Source organism: Akebia trifoliata, chromosome 1, assembly GCF_017979445.1.
Source record: "Akebia trifoliata isolate Shusen 1 chromosome 1, ASM1797944v1, whole genome shotgun sequence".
Lineage (NCBI taxonomy): Eukaryota > Viridiplantae > Streptophyta > Magnoliopsida > Ranunculales > Lardizabalaceae > Akebia > Akebia trifoliata.
Genome location: NC_141375.1, coordinates 13,203,964 through 13,227,560, shown reverse-complemented (window position 1 = coordinate 13,227,560; position 23,597 = coordinate 13,203,964). Strand labels below are relative to the sequence as shown.

The 23,597-nt window shown below is 37.8% G+C and overlaps 1 protein-coding gene across 3 annotated transcripts in view; it reads left to right on the top strand.

Annotated features, from left to right (window-relative positions):
- The window catches only part of LOC147410740 (nudix hydrolase 3-like), a 65,113-nt gene that overhangs the window by 1,748 nt on the left and 39,768 nt on the right, over positions 1-23,597 (top strand). For all 3 annotated transcript variants that reach the window (XM_086439638.1, XM_086439647.1, XM_086439655.1), the window contains 4 exons: positions 1,233-1,310; positions 8,517-8,613; positions 9,445-9,578; positions 14,766-14,847. In XM_086439638.1, the coding sequence (XP_086295764.1) occupies positions 1,233-1,310; positions 8,517-8,613; positions 9,445-9,578; positions 14,766-14,847 (391 nt within the window). The remainder of the gene's footprint in view (positions 1-1,232; positions 1,311-8,516; positions 8,614-9,444; positions 9,579-14,765; positions 14,848-23,597) is intronic.

The window sequence follows — 23,597 nt, the reverse complement described above, 5'->3', positions numbered from 1 at the left end:
TTTGAAACTTCTAACCCGTATATTGAAAAATGTTTTGCTCTCTTTAGGGCCTCCAAATGCTCCCCATATATATATATATGGGTTAGGTTCAAGGGACAATAAGATAGCCAAAGTTTTTTGTGAAATATGGGCTAGAAAAGTTTCAGAATGGGCTGATTTTTGGTGAGGATGATCTCCTCAACATAGAGATCATCCTCACCAAAAATCAGCCCATTCTAAAACTTCTAACCCCAGGTTACAAGTTGAAAAATTGTGGACCACCAATTTCTAGTGTTAATTTGTAAACCACTTTTGATGGGGTTAGAAATTTTGGAATGAGCAGAGTTTTGGTGACGGTGATCTCCTCACCATAGACACCATCCTCACAAAAAAATAGCACATTCCAAAATTTTTAACCCCATCAAAAGTTATTTATAAAAAAACTTTGGCTATCTTGTTGTCCCTTGAACCCAATCCTATATACATAAATAGGTTCCGTTCGGCAACCAACTAATTTTTTTATTTATCGATAAGCCTGTTTTCGATGAGTTCAATAACTCGGTGCCGCCAGGATTTAAACCTAGGTCTTTGGTATCATCACCCAAAGACTTTACTAACTATGTTAGCTGGCACCTGCAAAAACTATGCTTTGGCAGCCAATTTTTTGGTCAATGTGTTTTGTCCTCCATGGGTTAGAAGTTTTGGACTGGACTGATTTTTGGTGAGGATGATCTCTATGGTGAGGAGATCAACCTCACAAAAAATCAACCCATAATTTCTACTAATGGATGTTTTCACAATAAAGCTAATTCTGTTGTCAGAATACAAATATGGGAGCTCTTTCGATTTGTATTTGATTGTTTCTTCAACAAACTTAATATAAAAGGAAAAAAGAAGAGTTATTCCATTTTTACTGTATTTAATATTTCAAAAAAAAAAAAAAAGAAAAGAAAAAAATTCAACATATTTTCTGTAGATTTAATTAAATCATGTTCTGTTTTGAGCAACTATGCCAATTTACTTAAATAGTGGATGCAACAAAGAAAATTATAACATTGCTTAAAGTATTAACTTATTTCCATTTTCTCTCATTTCCATATTAGTAATTGATTGGTTGTTCCAGTTTGCAATACGTTGTTTTACTTAATAAAGGTTTTATGCTTGAACAATATTAATATTGTTTTAATATGTCTAGTTTTAAAGTTATCATTTCCGTATTGTACATTTTAAATTAAAATTTTGCATGTTTCCAGGAGGGAGCTTGACGAAGAGCTAGGGGTAACTCTTCCGAAGGATGCATTTGAGTTGATATTCATTTTCCTTCAAGAGTGGTTGGTAGACCCACTATTATGTGTTGATGTTTAATATTTCTTTATGCAACATGGTTTTATACTATTATATGGGTAAATAAATTTCACATTTTGCCCTTAATATCCATTCATATAGTTCTGTTCTTTTATTTTGAATGGTATATTCTTGGGAAGAGTTTTGTTCATTTTATTAAATCTTGGAATAAAATGCATAATTTTAAGTAGTTTAAAGTTTCGTACCATCTTGGAATGTTTTAGCCTAGACATTGGTTTCGGTCAAGACACGAATGGAAACATTGACCTAAAGGATTGAATGTCTTAGGAATGGTTTCTTGAAATGTCTCAGTTTTCTTCCAGACCGAGGCATCGCTTTGAGACAAGATTTTAAGCATTGCTTCAGTTAGTGATAATTTCACAATGTGCAATGATTTCTTTTAAGCACAAGTTTATTAGTATGCATTATTCTGTTTCTTGCATGATTTTTGAAAGTAGAGTCTTTGCAATTATGGTTCAAAGTTTCATTCTTTTTTCAAAGGTTTCTACCAAAACATTTTGGTTCTTTGATGTGCCAGGATGAAACATTGCTACATTACTTACTATTTCTCTACTGTCCCATTTCATCATCTATAACTAACAGTTGGCCACCATTTTAGTGAATGTTGCACATGCTACCTCTAAGTAGGGGTGCAGCATTGTTCAATTTGGGGCCAAATTAGTACCAGACTGACATAGGTCAGTTCTACTCAATACGAACTAGAACCGAATCAAATTTCCCATAAAACCGAACCGAATTGAACCATACTAAGAGCATCTCTAGCAGACTCTTTAAAGTTTGTTGGCTCTTTACTTTAAAAAGTGAAAGTTGAAAAACGGTCTCCAAGAGACTCTTTAAAAGTAAATTTTAAAATAAAGAGGGGGCTTCTACTCTCTACATGTAGAGAACCTCCAAGACTAGCTATTTTAATGTTAAAAAATGAAAAAACATTTTCCTGAAATTTTACTTAGGGTCGTTGGGCCCAACATGGATTCCATTGGCAATCCAACACAAAGTCCTTCTAGATTTCATGGAAATTTTTTTATTAATTTTAAAATAAACGAATATTGCGCTTGATCCAAAGTGTTGAAAATAGAGGGTTACCAAATTCCCAAAACTTAAAATTAAAATTTAACGGTGAAAAATAATTGTTTTTTTCAAAATTCTTAGAATCTTATTCTCTTCAAGCCTGTGGCATCTGATCATGTTTTTGGATGCCAAGATGTGAGTTCGCGACCCTTAGTAGGATTTAAGTAGGTTTTAACAAATATTTGTTTGAAAAGTAAAATAATATTAAATGTAAGAATAGAGAAAGAATTGATGAGTCTGCTGGAGTTGGGATCAAATTTTACACTAGTTAAAAAAACTTTTGTTACTTTTTTTATTATAAAAAATGCTTTTTATTTAAAAGAACAGTTCAAATTAGAGAGAATAAGATTAAGGAAAAAGTTAAGTTTATTAATTAGTCCTAATTAGACTATATAATGATTACATAATATGAATAAAGGGAAAAGACCAAAAAGGACATAGAGCCTTAACACAGACTTATTTAACACTCCTCCTCAAGTTGGTGCGTGGTTATCAACAACGCCCAACTCCACGCACCAACTTGGACAAGACATCTTCAAAGGAAGTTTTACTAACACCTTTAGTAAGAACATCAGCGAGTTGTTGAGATGTAGGAACAAAGGGAGTACAAATCTGTCCAGAAACAATATTTTCTCTAATGAAATAACGATCAACTTCGATATGCTTCGTTCTGTCATGCTGAATCGGATTTGCAGCTATGTTAATGACTGACTAATTATCGCAATATAGTAAGAAAGGGACCGGCACAGGAAGACTTAAATCAGTTGGTAATATCTTGAGCCACAACAACTCACATACTCCAAGTGCCATAGCTCTGTATTTTGACTCAGCACTCGACCGAGAAACCACATCCTACTTTTTACTGCGCCAGGTTACCAAGTTACCACCAACTTTAGTACAATACCCAGAAGTAGACCTTCTATCAGTCACTGAACCAGCATAATCTGCATCTGTCCATGCCTCAACGCAAAGATGACCATGATTTTTGAATAAAATACCTCGACCAGGACATCACTTAAGGTATCTAAGAATACGATAAACAACATTAAGATGAGATGTTCGAGGCGAGTGCATAAACTAACTTACAACGCTAATAGCATAGACAATGTTAGGGCGAGTCATAGACAAGTAGATCAAATTTCCCACAAGACGCTGATATTGACCAATATTTGATACACTCCCCCTCAGAATCAGCCAACCTGTGATTCTGCTCAATAGGCGTAACAGCTGGACGAGATCCAAGCTGACCAGAGGCACTGAGTAGATCAAGGACATACTTACGCTGAGAAATAAATATACCGGATTAGGACCGTGCAACCTCAATACCCATAAAATATCGAAGATGTCTAAGGTCCTTAATTTCAAATTGACGTCCTAAGTAAGTTTTGACCGCAATAAGGCCATCGTCATCATCGCGAGTAATTACAATATCATCCACATACACAAGCAAAGCAACAATTTTGCCGTGAGAGTGACGCAAGAACAAGGTGTGATCAACAAAACTCTGATGAAATCCAAATTGATGCATAGCCTTAGTGACGCGTTCAGACTAGGCACGAGGAGACTGCTTCAGGTCATAAAGAGACCGGCGAAGACGACAAACATGGGCAGGAGAAACAGATGTAAGAAACCCAGGAGGTTGAACCATATAGACTTCTTCTTGAAGATCACCATTGAGGAAAACATTCTTGACATCTAACTGAAAAAGAGGCCACCCTTTAATAGCGGCAACAGAAAGGAGAACACGAATGGTAGTCATCTTGGCAACCGGAGCAAAAGTTTCTTGATAATCAAGCCCATAAGTCTGAGCATAACCCTTGGCCACCAGACGGGCCTTCTAACGAGCAATGGAACCATCCGGATTATGCTTAAGCGTGAATACCCAGCGACAACCCACAACTTTCCTTCCAGAAGGAAGAGGAACAATTTCTCAAGTTTGAGTCTTTTCAAGAGCAGTCAACTCATCAATCATAGCTGCACGCCACTCATGATGAGTAATAGCATCTGCAACAGTAGTAGGAAGAAAAATAGCGGAAACAGAAACAAAAAAACTCCGATAGGAGGGTGATAGTGCAGAAGTAGATATATAATGTGAAATGGGATAAGTACAAGTGCGTTTACCCTTACGAGTGGCAATAAGACGATCATCACAGGGAACAGACGGAGGCGGAGCTGGAGGCGAGGAGGCGAGCTGGTCGGACATAGAAATGATGTTAGTATCACGTTGGCGTCGAGAGTAAACCTGCAATGGAGGAGAGGACGAACTGACGGGAGGTGGAGAGGGAGGAACAGGCATAGGAAAGGGAAATAAAGAAGGAAAATGATCATCAGGTGAATCTAGAGGAAACCACTCAGATTGAATGCCAACTGACCCACTATAGTAAGGAGTATGCTCGAAAAAAGAAACATATCGAGAAATGAAACGTCGTCGAGAAGGAGGATGGTAACAACGGTATCCTTTTTGGGTAGAGGAATAACCCAGAAAGATACATTTGACGGCCTTAGGGTCAAGTTTAGAACGAGTGTGGTCAAGAAGTTGAACAAAACAAACATACCCAAAAACACGCGGAGGAAATGGAAACATGGGACGATCTGGAGAGAGCTTAGAGAGGGGTGTAACAAATTGAAGAACACTGGAGGGGGTTCGATTAATAAGGTAAATAGTAGTAAGAACTGCGTCAGCCCAATAGGATTGAGGCACGTTCATGCCGATAGAAATAGCACGGGCTAATTTTAGAATATGGCGATTTTTTCTTTCTGATCAACCGTTCTGCTGAGGGGTCTTAACATTGGACATTTGATGCTCAATGCCAGACTCTAAACAAAGTTTCAAGACTTTACTATAGGTGTACTCAGTACCATGATCAGAACGGAAGGTCTTGATGGTACGACCAAATTGGGATTGAACCATAGCAAGAAATTGCTTGAAGATCCCATAAACCTCACTCTTGTGTTTCATAAGATAAACCCAAGTGGTACGACTGTAGTCATCGATGAACAAGACAAAATAGCGAAAATCGAGAGTGGATGTGACGGGGGAAGGACCCCACACATCAGAATGAATTAAGTCAAACATAGCAGGTGTAGTAGGATTCATACTAATAGGATAAGAAGAACGCACATGTTTAGCTAATTGACAAGTTTCAAAAGAAAAAACAAGCAAATTGTTATTATTAAATAAATTAGGGAACATGTGTTTCAAATATCCAAATGAAATATGGCCTAAGCGTAAATGCCAACGCATTACAAGAGCCTTATAAGACTGACTACTAATACTACTAAGCTGAACAGCAGAATAGGTGCTAGAGGAACTGGGAACATCCAGGAGATACAATCTATTCACTTCACGTCTAGTGCCAATCGTTCTCTTCGACTCCAGATCTTGAAAGACACAATGAGAGGAATAAAAGGTTACACTGCATTTCAAAGTTTTGGTAAGACTACTAACGGATACAAGGTTAGTAGTAAGTTGAGGAACATGTAGTGTGTTAGTTAGGGATAAAGAGGATGTAACAGGTAAAAGACCTTGACCAGCTATGGAAGACAAAGAACCATCAGCCAGGCGAACCTTGCAATGACCAGAGCAAACACTATAGGTTTTAAATAGGAAGGACGTACCAGTCATGTTATCTGAGGCACTAGAATCAATGATCCATGCTGTGGAAGTGGTGGAAACACTGTGTGCAGATGCAAAGGTACCTGAGTGAGCGAAGGTAGAGACCGACTGAGATGAAGTTTTTATCTGATTGAAGAATTTTCTGAATTTGTCAAGCTCGGCTTGGGATAGAGATACCGACTCCAATGGGGAGGTAGTAGCTGAAGGAGGTGCTAAAACAGTCGTCTGCTGAGAAACGACATGAGCTGAAGATCGTTAAGACTGTTGACGATGTTGATTAGGACGACCATGAAGTGTATAACAACGAGTCTTCACATGACCCAACTTTCCACAATGATCATACTTATGTCGCTGACGGGTAGGCAAAGACCCGCTGGGGGCTGTGGAGAAGGTAGGCTAGCAAGCATAGTAGAGTGATCTCCCGAAGAAAGGGGTAGGACAGCTGCGTGACGACTCTCATAAGCCAAGACATAGGAATACGCAGTCTGTAGGGATGGAAAATGATCCATACCCAATAAATGAACTCTCGCATACTCAAACTCATCCCAGAGACCAGCCAGAATCTGAAAAACCCGATTCTTATCCAGGATGGACGCATACAATGTCTGATCAAGAGGGTCTTTCCAGGCAAAAGACGATGAATAGAAGGTCAACTCCTCCCACCGAGCACGTAGCTGTGATATATAAGTGGTAATTGAAGAATCACCTTGCAACAGACGAGAAATCTCACGTTCTAAGTTAAAGATCCGAACATTATTTTGACGTTGCGAGTAATGCTCTTAGCAGAATCCCATATTTGTTTTGCTGTAGACGAGAACATAAAGCCAACTGCAATATGTGGTTGCATAGATGTAACCAGCCACGATCGAACCATAGAATCATTAGCAAACCACTGGGAGTAAGAAGCGTAGATCTGTGCAGGTTGTTTGTCTGCTCCTGTGAGATAACCGATCTTTCCCTTTCCACCAATGAACATTTTAACCGATCGTGCCCAAAGGATATAATTAAGACCATCTAATTTCACGGTAGTAATTTGAATGCTTGGAAAATCGGTTGAGTGAGAAGGAAGGCTACTCGATCCAGTACTAGTGATTGAGGAAGATGATTTCTCAGATGCCATCAAGGGGTCCGTGTACTTTGGTTTGAAGGGAGTTCAAGTAAATAACAAGGGGCACGATTGTAAGAGCCGTGAAAGCTGATCAAACACTGATGTGTGTGACGCAAATAATCATTACCGCGAGCGAGGACTCAAGGATCAATACTGCTGTTAGAACAGCCCCACAAAAACAGCACCCTGCTGTAATGTTAAAAAATGACAGCCACAACTCTCATAAAACAACCAACGATAGTCAAAAATCAACAAACAACCATCTTCTATGATCGCGAGGTTCAGAACAGCAGTTTGCTGTGTCGCACAAGCTAGAGCAGTCTCTTACGATGTAAAAAAAAAAACAATGAAGGCCATCGACTGTGATCGCAGGTCTCAGACAGTCGCCTACGGTGATTGCACACCTCATACAGTCACCTACGATGGTCGCACAATAACAAAAATGTTACCTTGAGTGTCGCAATGCCCATATACAGTCGCCTGGGGTGTCGTAGGGTCTAGATACAGCCACTGCTGTGAGAACAGCTTGATCGCAGGCTTCGATTAACTATTAACTCCCTATCGCATGATGCGATTAGGGTTTGTAGTGACAGAGGACCCCCGTAGGGGTGATATGAATTGAAAACGAGAGGGTTTCGATGATTTAGGGAAGAATAAGTCGATGAAGTTGCAGCAGTTGGTTTCGATGGAGGTAGAGAGCTTGGTTCTGATACCAAGTTCGAATTAGAGAGAAGAAGATTAAGGAAAAAGTTAAGTTTATTAATTAGCCCTAATTAGACTATATAATGATTACATAATATGAATAAAGGGAAAAGACCAAAAAGGACATGGAGCCTTAACATAGACTTATTTAACAAGAACATTGTTGGAGATGCTCTAAGATTGGTTTGGTTCGGTTTGGTTTTGTGGGTTGTCAATATCCTATAAACCTACTTGGAAGCAACATATTTTTAATGAACTTTAAAAAAAAAAATAATGAGCATGAAATTTCATGTAATAAGTCATTAATCTATTAAAAAAAAAGAGTCATAAATTGATCTATAAAAAAGAGTAATTAATCATCTATGTCCTAACTCCTAAACAATAGTAAGATTCTATACATTTCTTGAACCAAGAACCAAACCAAATTGATTGGTTCTCCATTTTCTCAATCCAAAACTGAACCACAACTTGTTTCAAATTGAACCAAACTAGTCCAAAGCTATCGGTTTGGTTTGGCTCATTTCTTTGTTTGAACCGTACCAAGTTGCACCCCTACATCTAAGTATATGCTTCGCAAAGACTTGAACTGCTTTCAATCATGAACTCTGCCGAACAGTTAATGAGCGCTTGAATGCCATGTAAATGTTTACAGTTTCTTGTTTCAAATTGTTAATGCAGTGTTATAAATGATGGAAAATTTATCAACAATGAGTTCGATGACGTATATCTTGTAACAACTCTGGCTCCAATTCCTCTGGAGGCTTTTACTCTTCAGGTGAGAATATCATATTGATTATCAACTAAAGTGCTTTCTGACCTACCTCTATAGTTCAGTTGGTTAGTTCTAGAATCTGTAAGATTTCTCGGTTATACTTCTTAATTCAAAGTAATAAACACTTTACCAAATTATTTCTCTATCTTATTGACAAGGTATTTAATTTTAATTCTCATATGTTGGTATTTCACACTCACAGTTGCTTATCAGGGCTTTCATTGAATTAGTTGGTCTATGAATTTTACAACTATTTTTTGGTATTTTGATGCATGAAGCTATGTTCGTTAGTCATTAAATTCCAAGGATCTCCTGTGCTTGGAGGCATAGTGACAAAGTTGGGGTTTGGGAATAATTTACAAGGGAAAACTTTAGAAAAAGTCGGCAAAGCATCGGATTTTTTTATATTAATTATGGCAAAAGTATCACCATTGGGCCATTTTTTCTTTTTTTCGGTTTTGTTCCTTTGATGTCAAATAAAGGATTTTATGTTTTTTCTTTAAATTTTTTTTTTTTTAATGGGTAAGCTGGACTTGAACCCACGACCTCGAAGTTGCTTTGCAATGCTTAAAATCAACTGAGCTATGGGTCAAATAAATGATTTTATGTTGGTGGATTTCTAGAAATTTCCTTTCAAGTCTTAGGGTTGAAACATAGTCAGTTTAGGGCTTAGGGCATGATTTAAAGGTGCTTATATTTGTTTTAACTTCCAACTTAAAATTGCTCATTTTTTTCATCATGATTACTGGAACATGTGATTGATTTCATGTAGTAAATTCTCTTTTAATTAATTATAAAATAAAACTAGATATTGCCCTGTTTTTTTTTTGGTAGGAAACAGAAGTTTCTGTTGTTAAATATATTTCTTGGGAGGAATATCAAAATTTACTCGCAAAAGAAGATCCTGAATATGTCCCTTATGATGTTAGTGGACAATATGGTCAACTATTCGACGTACTTTCAAGAAGGTAGACCACTGACATCCATCATAGAGAACTTCATTTTCTTTGGTTGCATTTACTGGTGTAATTTTGTGAATAATTTTAGTAATCTCTCTTATCTGTGACCACCCTCTTTTGTAATTCTTTCCTTTTATGTAAATTCATGGCCATGCTGGATTTTGTATTTTGAAGTTTTCTAAATGTGGTACAAAAAGCAAGGAGCTTCTTGTGTGGTTTGCTAGAGATTGAGTATAACACATCTATGTACCAACAAGTAGTTAGCACCAATTGCACTCCAACCTAAATGTGTTTTTTTTAAATTTACATCATATCCCTACTTTTTACACCCAACAAAAGAATTTTATACCAATACTAAAGTTTAAAAACCCATCATTTGAGGAAGCTTTGAAAACACTCTTTTTGACTATTGCCTTTATTGGTCTTCTTGGATATAGTCATTATCCTTTGTTATGATCGCATGAATTGACTTTGCAAAATACATATTAGAAGAATAGGGTTGAGTGAAAAATGGATGAGACGGTTTGGATTTGTGTTTCGATAGCATTTTTTTTCACCCTTGTGAATGGTACTTCAACTAACTATTTGGAAGCTATTCTCCCTTCCTTTTCATCATATTAGTGGAGGAAAACAGTTTATGTGGAGAAACTTTCATTAGAGGTTGATGAGTGCTGATGAGTGTTCATCATATTAGTGGAGGAAAACAGTTTATGTGGAGAAACATTAGAGGTTGATGAGTGTTCATCATTTGAATGGAAAGTGGATAAGGTCTTGTACACATGGATAAATTAGCGGGGAGACTAGGATTCGAAGTCCACTCAGATCAGTAGTGTGGTTGTATGGTTATCATTTGGTTGAGGAAGAGATAAGGTAGGATGGATGGAACTTGAACCAAGAGGGATGCGAGAGATCAGGTGGTGGAGAGTGAAATTGAGAGGGAGAAAGAGAGAGAGTTGTGGGGATCAAGAAAATGTGCAGAGAGTTGTGAGGGTCTAATGATAGATGTCCGATCTGAGGGACTACTTCGGTTTATATAAATGAGATCTTTCTCTTACTTCTAAGACAATGGTGGCAATTGAGATGACAAATAGGTAGGTAGGAAAAATTATTGTCCCAGTCGAAATTCAATCTATTCCTTCTTGTATTAGCAAGAAGGTCAATCTATGAAAGCTAAGTCAACCCAGGGAGGCTGCTAAGAGTGCTATCAATAGTGCTGAAGCTTCTGTTTTGCAAAACAGAAACTCCCTAGGTTTTATATCTATCTGTCCATCTGTCAACCTTGATCTCTTACTTAAGGCCCATTGAACCCTGTTCTCGTACTATTCCCCCCTTAGTTGGTTAGTGTTGAACCTTTGATCATGCACGCCATCCATCTATTCCATGAGAGTCACTTGATGTGAGTACCCCATTAGCGTGTTATTATGGTTGAGGCGTGGTATTGGTATGGAAAATAATTGTGTCTTTGGCAGACCTAGTTGTTGTATGGTCATGGCAGTGTGGCCTCGTGTTGATGTGCATGACTTGCTAGCCTCTGTACGTTCTGGTTGGCATCCTCGAGATTCATGTCAATCAAGATTCAAAGACACCTATCAACATTAAAAGGTTTAGGACTAACCAGCCAGGAAGTAGTAGTATGAGGCCATGGTTCGATGGGCCTTAAGTGAGAGATTCGAGGTTGACAGATGTATAAAATTTGAGAGGCTTTTGTTTTGCACGACAAAGGTGTCAGTAGCTTAGCACTGTTGACAACACCCTTAATAGCCTCTCGAGATTGATATAGTTGTCCCAGGTTGACTTTTCTATTGACACAAGTACGGATAAAAGGGAAGTCAGATTGGGATAGTTACTTGTCTTACCTACCCATCTGTTACCTCGATTGACTCCCTTTGTCTAAGAGAAGGAGAGAGAGAGATCCTCTTTTTATAAACTCAAGTGGTCCCTTAGATGTGACATTTATCATTAAACCCTCAAGAGTACCAACTCGCTGCACATTCTCTTGGTCCCCACAACTTTCTCTCTCCCCCTCTCCTTCTCTCTGTCCAGCACTTTGTCTCTCATCCCCCATTTGATTTAGGTCCTATCAATCATTTTTTGTCTCTTTCTCATCCAAATGGTGATCATATGATTACACCATTGGTTTGAGTGGACATCGGATCCTAGTCACTCTACGAATCTATCCATACGTGTAAGACCTTATCCACATTTTGTTCTAATGGTGAACATGGTTGGGTACAATGGATTTTTTTTGGGAAGAAAATTAAGCCTTTTTGGCAAGAGGTTGAAGATGAGGGCATTTTGGTATATTGTACTTTGTTGGTAGCAATTTGGTGACTTGGCAAAGTAAAAAAGCAAAATGTGGTTGCATGTTCCGGTGCTGAGGCCAAGTATATGGCTATGGCTCACACAACATGTGAGATGTTTTGGGTTTAGTCTCTATTCAAGGTGATGAGAGTTTAGGTTTCTTCGCTTATGTCTATGTATTGAAATATCTGGTGGCCAACCATCTTGCTAGCAACCCAATTTTCATGAGAGGACAAAACATGTTGAGGTGGATTGTCATTTTATCTGTGATATGATGTTGACCAAGTAGATTATTACTCTATACATCAAGTCAGAAAATCAATTGGGGGATGTCCTCACAAAAGCGTTGCTTTAGGAGTTTATTTTCTATATTATGTACCAAGCTGGGCATGTTTGATTTGTATGCTCCAGCATGAGGGGGAGTGTTAGAGGTTTAGATTTATTTTATTTTTATTATCTTTATCTTTATGTGATATTTAGCATTGGGCCCATAAGCCCATAACTTATTGATGTAAGTGCCCCCCCCAACACACACACACACACAACTCTTCAACTTCACACACTTCAATGGCTCAACCACTGATGTGGACAATAAGCCAATTATTGTAAGTAGTTTATGATTTCTTTTCTCGTTTGGATGAAATTGTGCAATACTTCTATTGGATTTAGATGCCTTCCCAATCATGCTTTGCACAGTCATCATATTGGTTACTTGGGCTTATCTTGCTCTGTATTAACTTCATTGATCGAGTCAATCATATTCCTATACTTTAACAAGATTCCTCCTTCCTCTCGTAATTCAGCGTGAACTACCTTCCTTGGTAGAGCCCCCATTGTAATAGGGTGTTGAGGAGGTGGATAAGGTCTTTTCTCACCTGGAATGAGGATTCATCCATGATGACTTCCACCTAAATCAAGTCTATGGTTTTTTGGGTCGTGTTACACCGAAATGTCGAGGATAACGAAGTTAGAAAAAAGTTTAGCAGTTAGAGAAAAAGATGTAATTGATCAAAGAAGAAGAGAAAAGAGAGAAAGAGAGAGAGAGAGAGAGAGAGAGAGAGAGAGAGAGAGAGAGAGAGAGAGAGAGAAATACAGTGAAGCAATCCCTTTGAGTGAAGAAGGTTGGATCGCCTGTTTTGCCAAGGGGTTAGGTATATCTAGGAAGGTGGAACTCTCCCCACTTTTTTCTTGTGTTTGTATGTCTCAAACTAGACAGGCATTGCACCATCACCTAGGTTAGGTAAGCAGTGTCGTAGTCATTTGATAGTTCAACAAGGAAATTTATGCTCTGCACGACTTGCACTAAGTCATAAGATATTCCAGAGTTTGTCAGTGATGCTTACCAGTTAGGAAAATGTTAGGGATACTTTGTAACACCCCATCCAAATGTGTCAGCCACTATATTTACCCCTTGGTGCCAGTGAGGCAGTGACGTACCTTGGGTAACATTTTTTCTTCCTTGACAGCCCTACGAACCTTCCAGGTGGAAGCGGTCTTTCTTGGCAGATCCTTCTTTTTCCCAACAAACCTTTACCTCATTTAGCTTCCCTGATTTGGCGGAGTTCCCCAACAACTAGGTCAGTGATGACACCTTCCTGGTCTTAATGTCATCAAGCATTGGTCAATACCATTGAGAATGGTATCTACAAGCATCCTCATCCATGCCTTACCCAAATATTGGGATCAACAACATGAATCATTTTTCTTCCTTCCAACTCTTTCTAGAGCTATGTCTTCTGTCTTGGCATGCTTATGTAGATCTTCTCTTCTTATCCATGTAATTATTGACCTTCTTATTGTTGTTTTAGAGCATTCTACTTGAGTTAAAGTGCTCCTTGTCAATAGTGTTATCATTGGTCATTAATGTATTTGCCCAAGCCATCTCAATTGATTTCTTGTATTTTATCCTTTCTTGGTGCTCTTTATTTTATCTCCTATGAAGGCTTTTCCTATATTCCTTGAATGTACTCGCTTCTAATTATATTTGCTAGAAATACCACTCATCCATCTCAACATCATTATTTCCGTTGCTCTCATTCTATGAACAAGTTCCCCAAACTTTTTAAAGCTCCAAAAGCATGGTTACTTTTCTTATTACTGCCATAACTTTTAGTTTTATTTGTGCTGTATATCACATAAAACTCCAAATGCTAGTCTCCACTCAATACTAATTCTATGGTCACATCTTTACCAATAGCCCTATCTATATGGATGGTTGAACCTAAATATTAGTAGTCCCTTTGGGCCACTTCTTGCATATCAATTTGACATGCTTTCCAATTCTCTTCACAATGGGTGTGCTTGGTAATGTTGTACTGCATGTATTTTTGTCCTTTTCCTACAACAACAAAGCCTTATCCCAAAGATTTGTGGTTGGCTAAGCGAATCCTGTTGCACTGCATGTTTTTTGTCCTATTCCTACTTATCCTAAAACTCTCAGTTTCTAAGGTATCTATCCATAAAGATAGTTCCTATTTAGCAAGGCTTTTCTAGCTTTGTTCATTTTTAACATTTAAATCAAAATGTAATCATTATCTATCTAGGAAATCTTCTCCCTCTCAATTTACTGCCATTTTACTTGTATATGCCCCCCCACCCCAACCCCAAAATCTGACATTATACATCTTGTGAACATGAACAAATCACATGCATACACTACCCATGCACCCACTCCTCTTCCAACATTCAGTTATATTTTATGCAAATGATGCAGCTCTTACCAGTAAATGTTTTTGAGGTTCCACATTTTTTTTCTTGGTAAGTAATGTGTTCTTAGGAAAGGCTTTATTCTTAATAATGTAATCTGTTATTTTCACTTCACCAAATGCATTACTAAATTTTCATTTAGAATTATATTGTTTATGGGAAATGATCTTTTGTTCAAAATTGTTCAAGGTATAAAGAGAACATGGGGGCACGCCATCTGGCTATTCAAAAACAACTTGATCGTTATGCTCCTATTTGTTTCGACGTAGAGGTAAATAGCTTTTTCTCTTGCTTTCTATGTTGACTTTTTCCCATTATAAGCTCAAGTTGATATAAGACTGAAGTCATTTGTTGAACTAGGCTGTTTTGTCGTTATTATTTAATTTCCTAAAAAGATGTTAATTTTGTCTAGCTTATTGTGCCCTTGTAAGATATTTTGTCTGGTTTTATAGCACACGATGAGCACATAATACCCTAGAAGTGCTTGTATTGCAACAACGACACAAGAGTGCTGTAAAATAGTTCACAAACACAAGAACATACGTAAAAAGATCTGAAGTTTCTCCCCCAAGATCCAAACTAGGTCTCTAAAGTGAATTGCTTCAATTCTAAAAACATGAATGACATGCCTACTTTATTATGAAATACAACTGAAGCTACAAGACCCTATACCCCTCATTTTTAGCATGTAGATTAAGAGTTTGAGAAGGAGGATAGAAGAAGAGATTGGGGAAACGTGGGAGCGAGTTGAAATTGACTCCAACCCTAGCCGCACAACTATTATCTATCACAACCAAATAACAAAAGAAAGAAAAAGATAATACTACCCTTACTAGTAATAACTTATTACTCCTAATACTTCTCCTCAAGCTAGAGAATATATATCATATAATCCTAGTTTGTTACAAATATAGTCAACCCTACCAACCCAATGACTTAGTAAACAAATCAACAACTTGATCTTCAAACTTCACATAAAGAGTAGCAATTTCACCATTCAGGTGTTTGTCACAAACAAAGTGACAATCAACTTCAATATGCTTTGTCCTCTCATGAAACACATGATTATAAGCTATGTGTATGGCTTCCTAGTTGTCACAAAATAGACTTACAGGTAATTCTACTTTAAAGCCCATTTCATGAATAGGTGCACTTATGGGTTTCACGACCTCCACTTCGACCTCCTCGGTAATCTATACCACCACCCTTGCCACCTTTACCACAACCCCTTCGACCACCACGAGTACCACAACCAAGGCTTCCTCGATCTCTAGGAACCACTAAAACTGATTGATCACCACTAACATTGCCACTATCTGATATTGTGGCTCTCTTAAGTTGAGAGAAAACATTTGTAGGAAATGGAAGATCCTGACTACCCAGGATTTGAGATCTATCTACCTCGTACTTTGGTTGAAGAGAAAAGTGGAATCAAATGACATCCATATCTTTCCTCTGTTTCTGAATCATGCGAATATCACTAGTAATAGGTTGGTACTGATTAAGTTTTTCACGCATTCACATGATAGAGGCAAAAACTTGCTTTATGGTCTTGTCATCTTGTTGCAAAGAAAAGTGCTCTTGTGTGAGCTCATAAGTCCATGTGATATTATTTGATCTAGAATACATGTGTTTTACCCGTTGAGGTGTCAAGGAACATAAAGTTTACATTGATTTGCGGTTCCATATTGTTCCACAACAATGTCACAATCTAAGTATCTCTTTGCTCCCATACATCTGTAACATTCGGATCTTTAGAAGTTGGCTTATCTGTCAACAAGTGACTGTGTTTTCCCTTTGCCTTCAAAAGTACCTTTATTGCTTTAGACCACTAAATGTAATTGCTTCCATTAAGTCTGATGGAAGTTATCTGAAGCTTTACAAGGCATTGCGAAATCCCCAAATTTGTTTTCTGTTCCATAAATTAACCATGAGAACACAATAAAATTGGATTCAGAGGTTTTCAGATATTTTTGTGAATGATTTTCTATTGGCTGAAAATATCGTTGGCACTAATTCCTTATAGTCAAGATCTGCGAAAAACCTCTAAAAAACAAAGAGATATCTCTCTTAATGAAATCACACCATCCAAAAAATTGCAGAAACTTATTGGAAATATGTAGTTTCTTTTTATATTTATTTCTATTTTTTTATTGTTAGTTTTCTATGTAAGGGCATTTATGTCTATTCTCACTTTAGTTAATATATATATATATTTGTCAAGCTATCATTATGAGACTTGATAAATCTCTTTTACAATTCTTCTTGGTATTAGAGCCCCTAGAGAATCCAATGTCTCCCTTCTTGGGTTCCTTTCTTCGCTTGTTTTTCTCTTGAAGTTCTTTGTCTCTTCTCTTTCCTTCTCCTCTTCTTCCCTCCCCTATTCTTGGATTTTTTGAGACCTACTGACGTAGAGCAGCTTTGTTGGAAGGTCTCCCTTTCAGGGGCTTCTTTTATTTATGTTCTCCTAATCACATGTTGCGATAGGATTTTTTATCAATGTTTCACATGCTGCAATTAATTTTCTGCGCTGTGTTGTTTGCGCTATGATAGGGTTTCTACCTTGTGATAGGTCTTTTGGTTTGTCTTCTACCCTACGTTAGGGTTTGTGTTTGAGATAAGGTGATTGGAAGATTGCCTTGCGATAGCAAAAGGGTGCTGTTGAGAGGTTTTTTTTGCCCAAGTTGGAAACAATTTTGCCCTACGACAGCAACTTTGGGAGACTTTTTGTCTTGCGATAGCAAATATACCTTTTTCTGCCTAGTTGGAGACCATGATTGGTCTCTGACCTTGTTGCTGCCCTACGGAAGCCTTTTTAGGCCTTACGACAATAACCTTGGGAGATTTACGGCCTTGCAACAGCAACTGGAGAACACGATTGGTCTCTGAACTTGCTGCTGCCTTATGGAAGCCTTTTGAGGCCCTACGACAACAACCTTGGGAGATTTACTGCCTTGCAACAGCACGTGGGGAAGTGTTTCTGCCCTACGACATCAACAAAGGTCTGTTTGGGAGGTTCTTTGCCTTGCGACAGCAAGTACGGAGGTTATTTCTGCCCTTTGACAATATCTGTTGGACTGCTATTTCTGCGACTTCTAATTTCTAATTTCGACTGCTGCTTGGGTTGTTTGTTGCCTTGCAAGAAGGTTGAGGTGTTGATTCTCTTGGTCTTGGATTGGTTTTACATGTCATCTCCTTTCAATCCAAATATTTTTTAAATTCTTTTTTACTGTGAGCGATGACATCGACTCTAGAAATCAAGGATTCCAACACTATTCTCAAGACAAATTCTTCTGCTTAACATATTATCAATGCCCGATTTGATGGTTGTAATTTTCAGTCATGGTCTCGATTTGTGAGACTTTATTTGGGTAGTAGAGTTAAATCTAGTTGGCTGTTGGGTACTATTCATAAGCTACTCCTCACTGATCCCAAATTTGAACAATGGGAAATCGACAACTGCACTATTTTTGAGTGGCTATTTAATTTCATGGAGCAATGCATCTATACCATGTTTATGAATCATGATACTATCTCTTCCTTGTGGTCAGCCCTTACTTAGACATATACGTATGCTAGGAATGACTCACGAATTTATGAATTGTATTGAGACATTGCTCAGGCTACCCAAGGCTCTTAGAGTGTAACTGATTATTTTTGGTTTCTTCAGTCCCATTGGGAGGATCTCTTCCATTATGAGTCTATGACTAAGTTGTCTCCAGAGACAGCAGAGTATGTGGTTAAGAGGATTACTCAACACTAGACATATCAGTTTCTCATGGGTTTACGTCCTGAGTTTGAAGCACTTCGGACTCAGATTCTCAATACCACTCCTTTTCCTTCATTATTTGCAATATTTGCGGCCATTGATAATGATGAGCGTTGTCGTATAGTTCTCTTTCAGACTCAGGCCCCTGGTATTCTTTTTTGCTTCAGCCACAAATTAGATGGCTCTAGCAGTCAATTCGAGTTTTTCTGACTATTGTGCCCTGTGATCTGGGAATCGTGGCAGTGGAGGTCGTGGTTGTGGTAATAGGAGTGGTTTTATTTGCAGTCATTGTAGGAAGATTGGCTATGAGAAGGCCTGATGTTTTCAGTTCTATGCCCATCTATTGCGATCTCCTGCAATTCCTTTGGGACATTCTATTCCCCGTGCCGCCACTATTAAGTTATCTTCAGTCCCTCCCACTGATCCTCCTCCTTCTCTTGGTACTATTGATTTGCAATAGCTCTAGACTCAAATTGCCAATATTGTACGGGATCAGATTCATGCTCATACCCACTCCCCTTCGATTGTGGCCTCAATTACCACTCCTTCAGATACATCTTCTGCATTACATGTCGCTTAATTTGGCTTTGCTCCTCTGACATGGGTAATTAATTTTGGTGCCTCTGATCACATGACTGGTGAGTTGGTCACTTTACCTTTACTATATTTCCTTCTACTCATAGGGAGGTTTGCCTTACTGATGGGTCCCTTACACTTATTCACAACAAGGGTACCATCCCTTTATCCTCTGGCCTTTCCCTTGATTCTGTGCTTCATATTCCTCACCTATCTCTTGACTTTTTGTTTGTGAGTAGTATTACCAAATCTTTAAATTGTTCAGTAATATTTGAGGAGGGTTTTTGGCAAGGGGTATGAGAGGGATGGGCTACACCTATTTGGATCTAAGCCTATTGCTGTATCGGCTGTTGTGCTTCCATCTTCTAGGAGCTATACTTTTTCTTCTCAGTCTTTAGATTTATTGCATGCTTGCTTAGGACATGCCAATTTACAACACTTATGTTCTTTATTTCTTGTTTTAAAAATCTCTTGTAGTGGACACAAGTTTCAGTGCTCTGTGTGTGAGCTTTCTAAACACATACGTACTTCTTTTATTCTTCGCATGCATCAGTTTAATGCAATATTTGATTTAGTTCATTCTAATGTGTGAGAGTCTTCCCCTGTTACTTCTTTTAATTGTTATAGATATTATGTTATATTTATTGATGACTATTCTCATTGCATTTGGATTTATTTGATACGTTCTCGTTCTATAATGCTTCCTATTTTTGTTAATTTTCTAAAAAATGATTTAGACTTAAATCTCTTAGGTCTAATAATAGGGAGGAATATATTTCTGATGGGATTCGGCCCCTCCTTCAAGAGTATGGTATGCTTCACCAGTTGACTTGTCCTTACACTCTTGAACAGAACGGGGTGGTGGAATGAAAGAATCACCACCTCATGAACATTGTCCGTTGTCTTCTTCGAAAGATGCATGTTTTCAAGTTATATTGGAATATGGTAGTCCTTACTGCGACTTTTCTCCTTAATTGCGTTCCGAGTCGCACCTTAGGGGATAGGTGCCTCTTCATGTTCTTCGACCCGATAACATTTTTTTCCCATTACACTTAGAGTCTTTAGGTGCACTTGTTTGTTCAGGACAGAACCCTTCATCGCATGAAATTAAATGACAAAGTCATTCGATGTATTTTCTTGGGTTACTCGTTTATGTCAAATGGGTATCGCTGTTATGATCTCCTTTCTCATCGTGTCATTCATTCTTTGGATGTCACCTTTCTTGAAAATGTTCCATATTTTCATGCTAATTCTTCTTTGTAGAATTCTTTTCCTTTGCAGGATCTCTCTCCTATAGTGCTACCATTTCCGGTTTTCTCTCCACTTTTTCAGGTTTATTCTCGTCGTCCTCGCCCCTCTCCAACCTTGCCAACCTCCTCCTTGGACTCAGGTATACCTTCTTCTACTCCTATTCCTTCTATTTATTGCACTTCATAAAGGTAAGCGGGGGTGTGTTACTGATCATCTTATTGCCCAATTTGTTTCCTATCAGGGACTCTCACCTTCTTATTAAGCTTACCTTACTGCTACTGATTTTATTCGAGTTCTTCGGTCTGTATTAGAGGCTTGTGTGATCCTCAGTGGACTGAGCCATGATTGTTGAGATGGATGTTTTGTTCCTCTTTCGTCTGGGGAGCGGACTGTTGGTTGTAAATGTGTTTTCACTGTTAAGTACCTCGTGGATAGCATTGTTGATCGATACAAGACACGTCTTGTTGCTAAGGATTTACGCAGACTCCTGGAAAGGATTTTGGTGTTATATTTTCTCCTGTAGCTAAACTTTCCACCGTTCGATTTCCACTGTGAAGAATGCCTTTCTGAATGGTGATCTAACTGAGGTTATTTATATGGACCCCCCTCTTGGATTTCGTCTTCAGTGGGAGTATTCTGGGAAGGTATGTTGCCTTCGCAAATCTTTGTATGGCCTAAAGCAGTCTATGTGAGCCTGGTTTCAACGCTTTTCTGAGGTCATTTTATCTATAGAGTTTTCTAGATGTTACTTAGATCATACTTACTTTATACGTCAAGGATTGGATGACTGTTGTGCCATTGTTCTGGTTTATGTGGATGATATTATCCTAAATGAAGATGATACCCAGTGGATTGACAGGGTAAAGATGCTATTGGGTCGTGTCTTTGAGGTTAAGGACTTGGGTCCTCTCAACTACTTCTTGGGGATAGAAGTGGTCCGCTTTAATTGTGGTATTTCATTATCTCAGCACAAATACACATTGGATCTTCTTCAAGACACTAGTATGCTTGGTTGTCGTCCTGCTTCTTCTCCTATGGATCAGAATCATTGCCTTCATGCTGAATCCGGTGATATATTATCTGATCATTCTTCTTATCAGAGATTAGTGAGCCGTCTGATTTATTTGATTAACACTAGATCAAATTTGATCTTTGTGGTTAGTGTAGTCATTCAGTTTATGTATACTCCGCGCACTTCTCATATTGACGCCGTTTATCGTATTCTTCGGTACTTGAAGATGTGTCCTGGTCTTTTCTACTTATCCATAGCTTAATCTCATCTGTCCTACTTCACTAATGCTGATTATATTACAGACAAAAGATTTACTTTTGGTTTTTACACTTTTCATGGTGGTAACTTAATCTTGTGGAAAAATAAGAAACAAAGTGTGGTTTCTCGTTCTTTTGCTGAAACTAAGTATCGAACTATGGCCTTTGGCACATGTAAGCTTATTTGGCTTAAAAAGTCTGCTATCATGCTTGATGTCCACTTTCTCAGGGAGCAGTCCGATCTAGTGCTCTTCAGACAATATTTGTGTTTTCTTCAGATCAGCTTGCCGACATGCTTATGAAGTTTGTTGGTCTCTCTATCACTAACTCTCACCTTGTCAAGCTGGGTTTGATTGATATATTTGCTCCAGCTTGAGGGGGAGTATTGGAAATATGTAGTTTCCTTTTATATTTATTTATTGTTAGTTTTCTATGTAAGGGCATTTATGTCCATTCTTACTTTAGTTAATATATATATATATCTGTCGAGCTCTCATTATGAGACTTGATAATTCTCTTCTACAATTCTTCTAAACTATCTTGGTGAAATCACACAGGCTAGAAGGGATTGAAGAATTGATTTTAGGGCTCAAATGACCTCAAACACTGCTATCAATACCTTTCACCACACCATCGAACCACAAAATTTACCTGAAAATAGTATCAACCGTTAAGAAAACTTCTTAGATCTACTTATATAAGGATCTACATGCAACTACAACCACAACCGTACCTCCGCATGGAGGATTAAATACGAATTCTTTGTTAATCTTCAATTAGATAAAAAAAATGATTTTCTTACGAATCAATTGAGAAATAGTAAAAATTAATAAAATAAAATAAAATGGAAAGATTCAAACTTATATAGTGTGCTTTGATACCATGTAGATTAAGAGTTTGAGAAGGAGAATTTAACAAGAGATTGGAGAAACATGGAGGAGTCGAAATTGACTGCAACCCTAACCACACAACTATTATATATCACAATCAAATAACAAAAGAAAGAAAAAGACAATGCTACCCCTACTAATAATAACTTATTACTCCTAAAAATATCCATTTCAATTAAAAATAAAGAAAAATTGTGGACTGAATAATAATAAACTGAAAAACTGCTAATAGTAAAACAATTGTGCAACAACACTATCAATTTTTAGACTTTTCGTATTTCTCTGTATCTTTCTTAGGGTTTGGATCCTTCCGATAAAACCTTGGCCATGGAGGAATCTGAATATCTAATGGTGGAGAATCAACAGTCCCTAGGATTTACTCCTCGTAATTCTCCCTCAGTTGAGAAGAACTTGAGTTATAACCATCATCTCCACCAAGATCTAGCTCATGATACTAGAACAAATCAGCAACATTTGTAGTCTCCATATGCGATGGTAATTCATCCTTACATATAGATATCTATCTATCTATCTATCTATATATATATATATATATATATATATATGTTTCCCATCTTAATCAAGATCTTGAATGATCCTACCTTCTATTATTCAACTTATTATATTTTTCTACCGGATTCCTCTTCTTTCTTGGGTAAACCATTGTAAAGTCTCCTACATTGAAATCATTGAACTGATGAGGCTTACCCATTACTTGTTCAAGATCTTGGTTGTATTGACTTCTTAGTAATCTCACACTTGTTCATGTATCTCTTTCATCTACTTTAACACTTCTTGGCATTAGTATGATCTCTCTTGTAGTTGGAAAAGGAACCAAGTCTAATGAATGGGTAGGGTTCTGCCCATCAACCACTTCAATGGACTCTTCCCAGTTGATCTGCTACGAGCATTGTTATATGCAAAATTTTCTTGTTGCAATGCTAGATCCTATTGCCTCTAGAATACCATTCACACTTCATTCTGCTAATCTGAATCTGGGTGGTAGGCAATACTGAATTGTGGTTGAGTACTCACTCTCTTCTAATTATCATATCCTCCATAGTTCTAGTTTTGAAATTTACTCCCTCTTCAGTTTATCAACCAACAATATATCATCTGAAAATAGCATACTAAGGGACCATTTGAATGCCCATAGTTAACTGATTCACAATAAATGACCGAAGGCACTAAGTAGGGTTAATTCATTTACTATCCGGGTACTAATTAGTGTAACAATTGATTCTTAGTGCACACATTAACTATCCA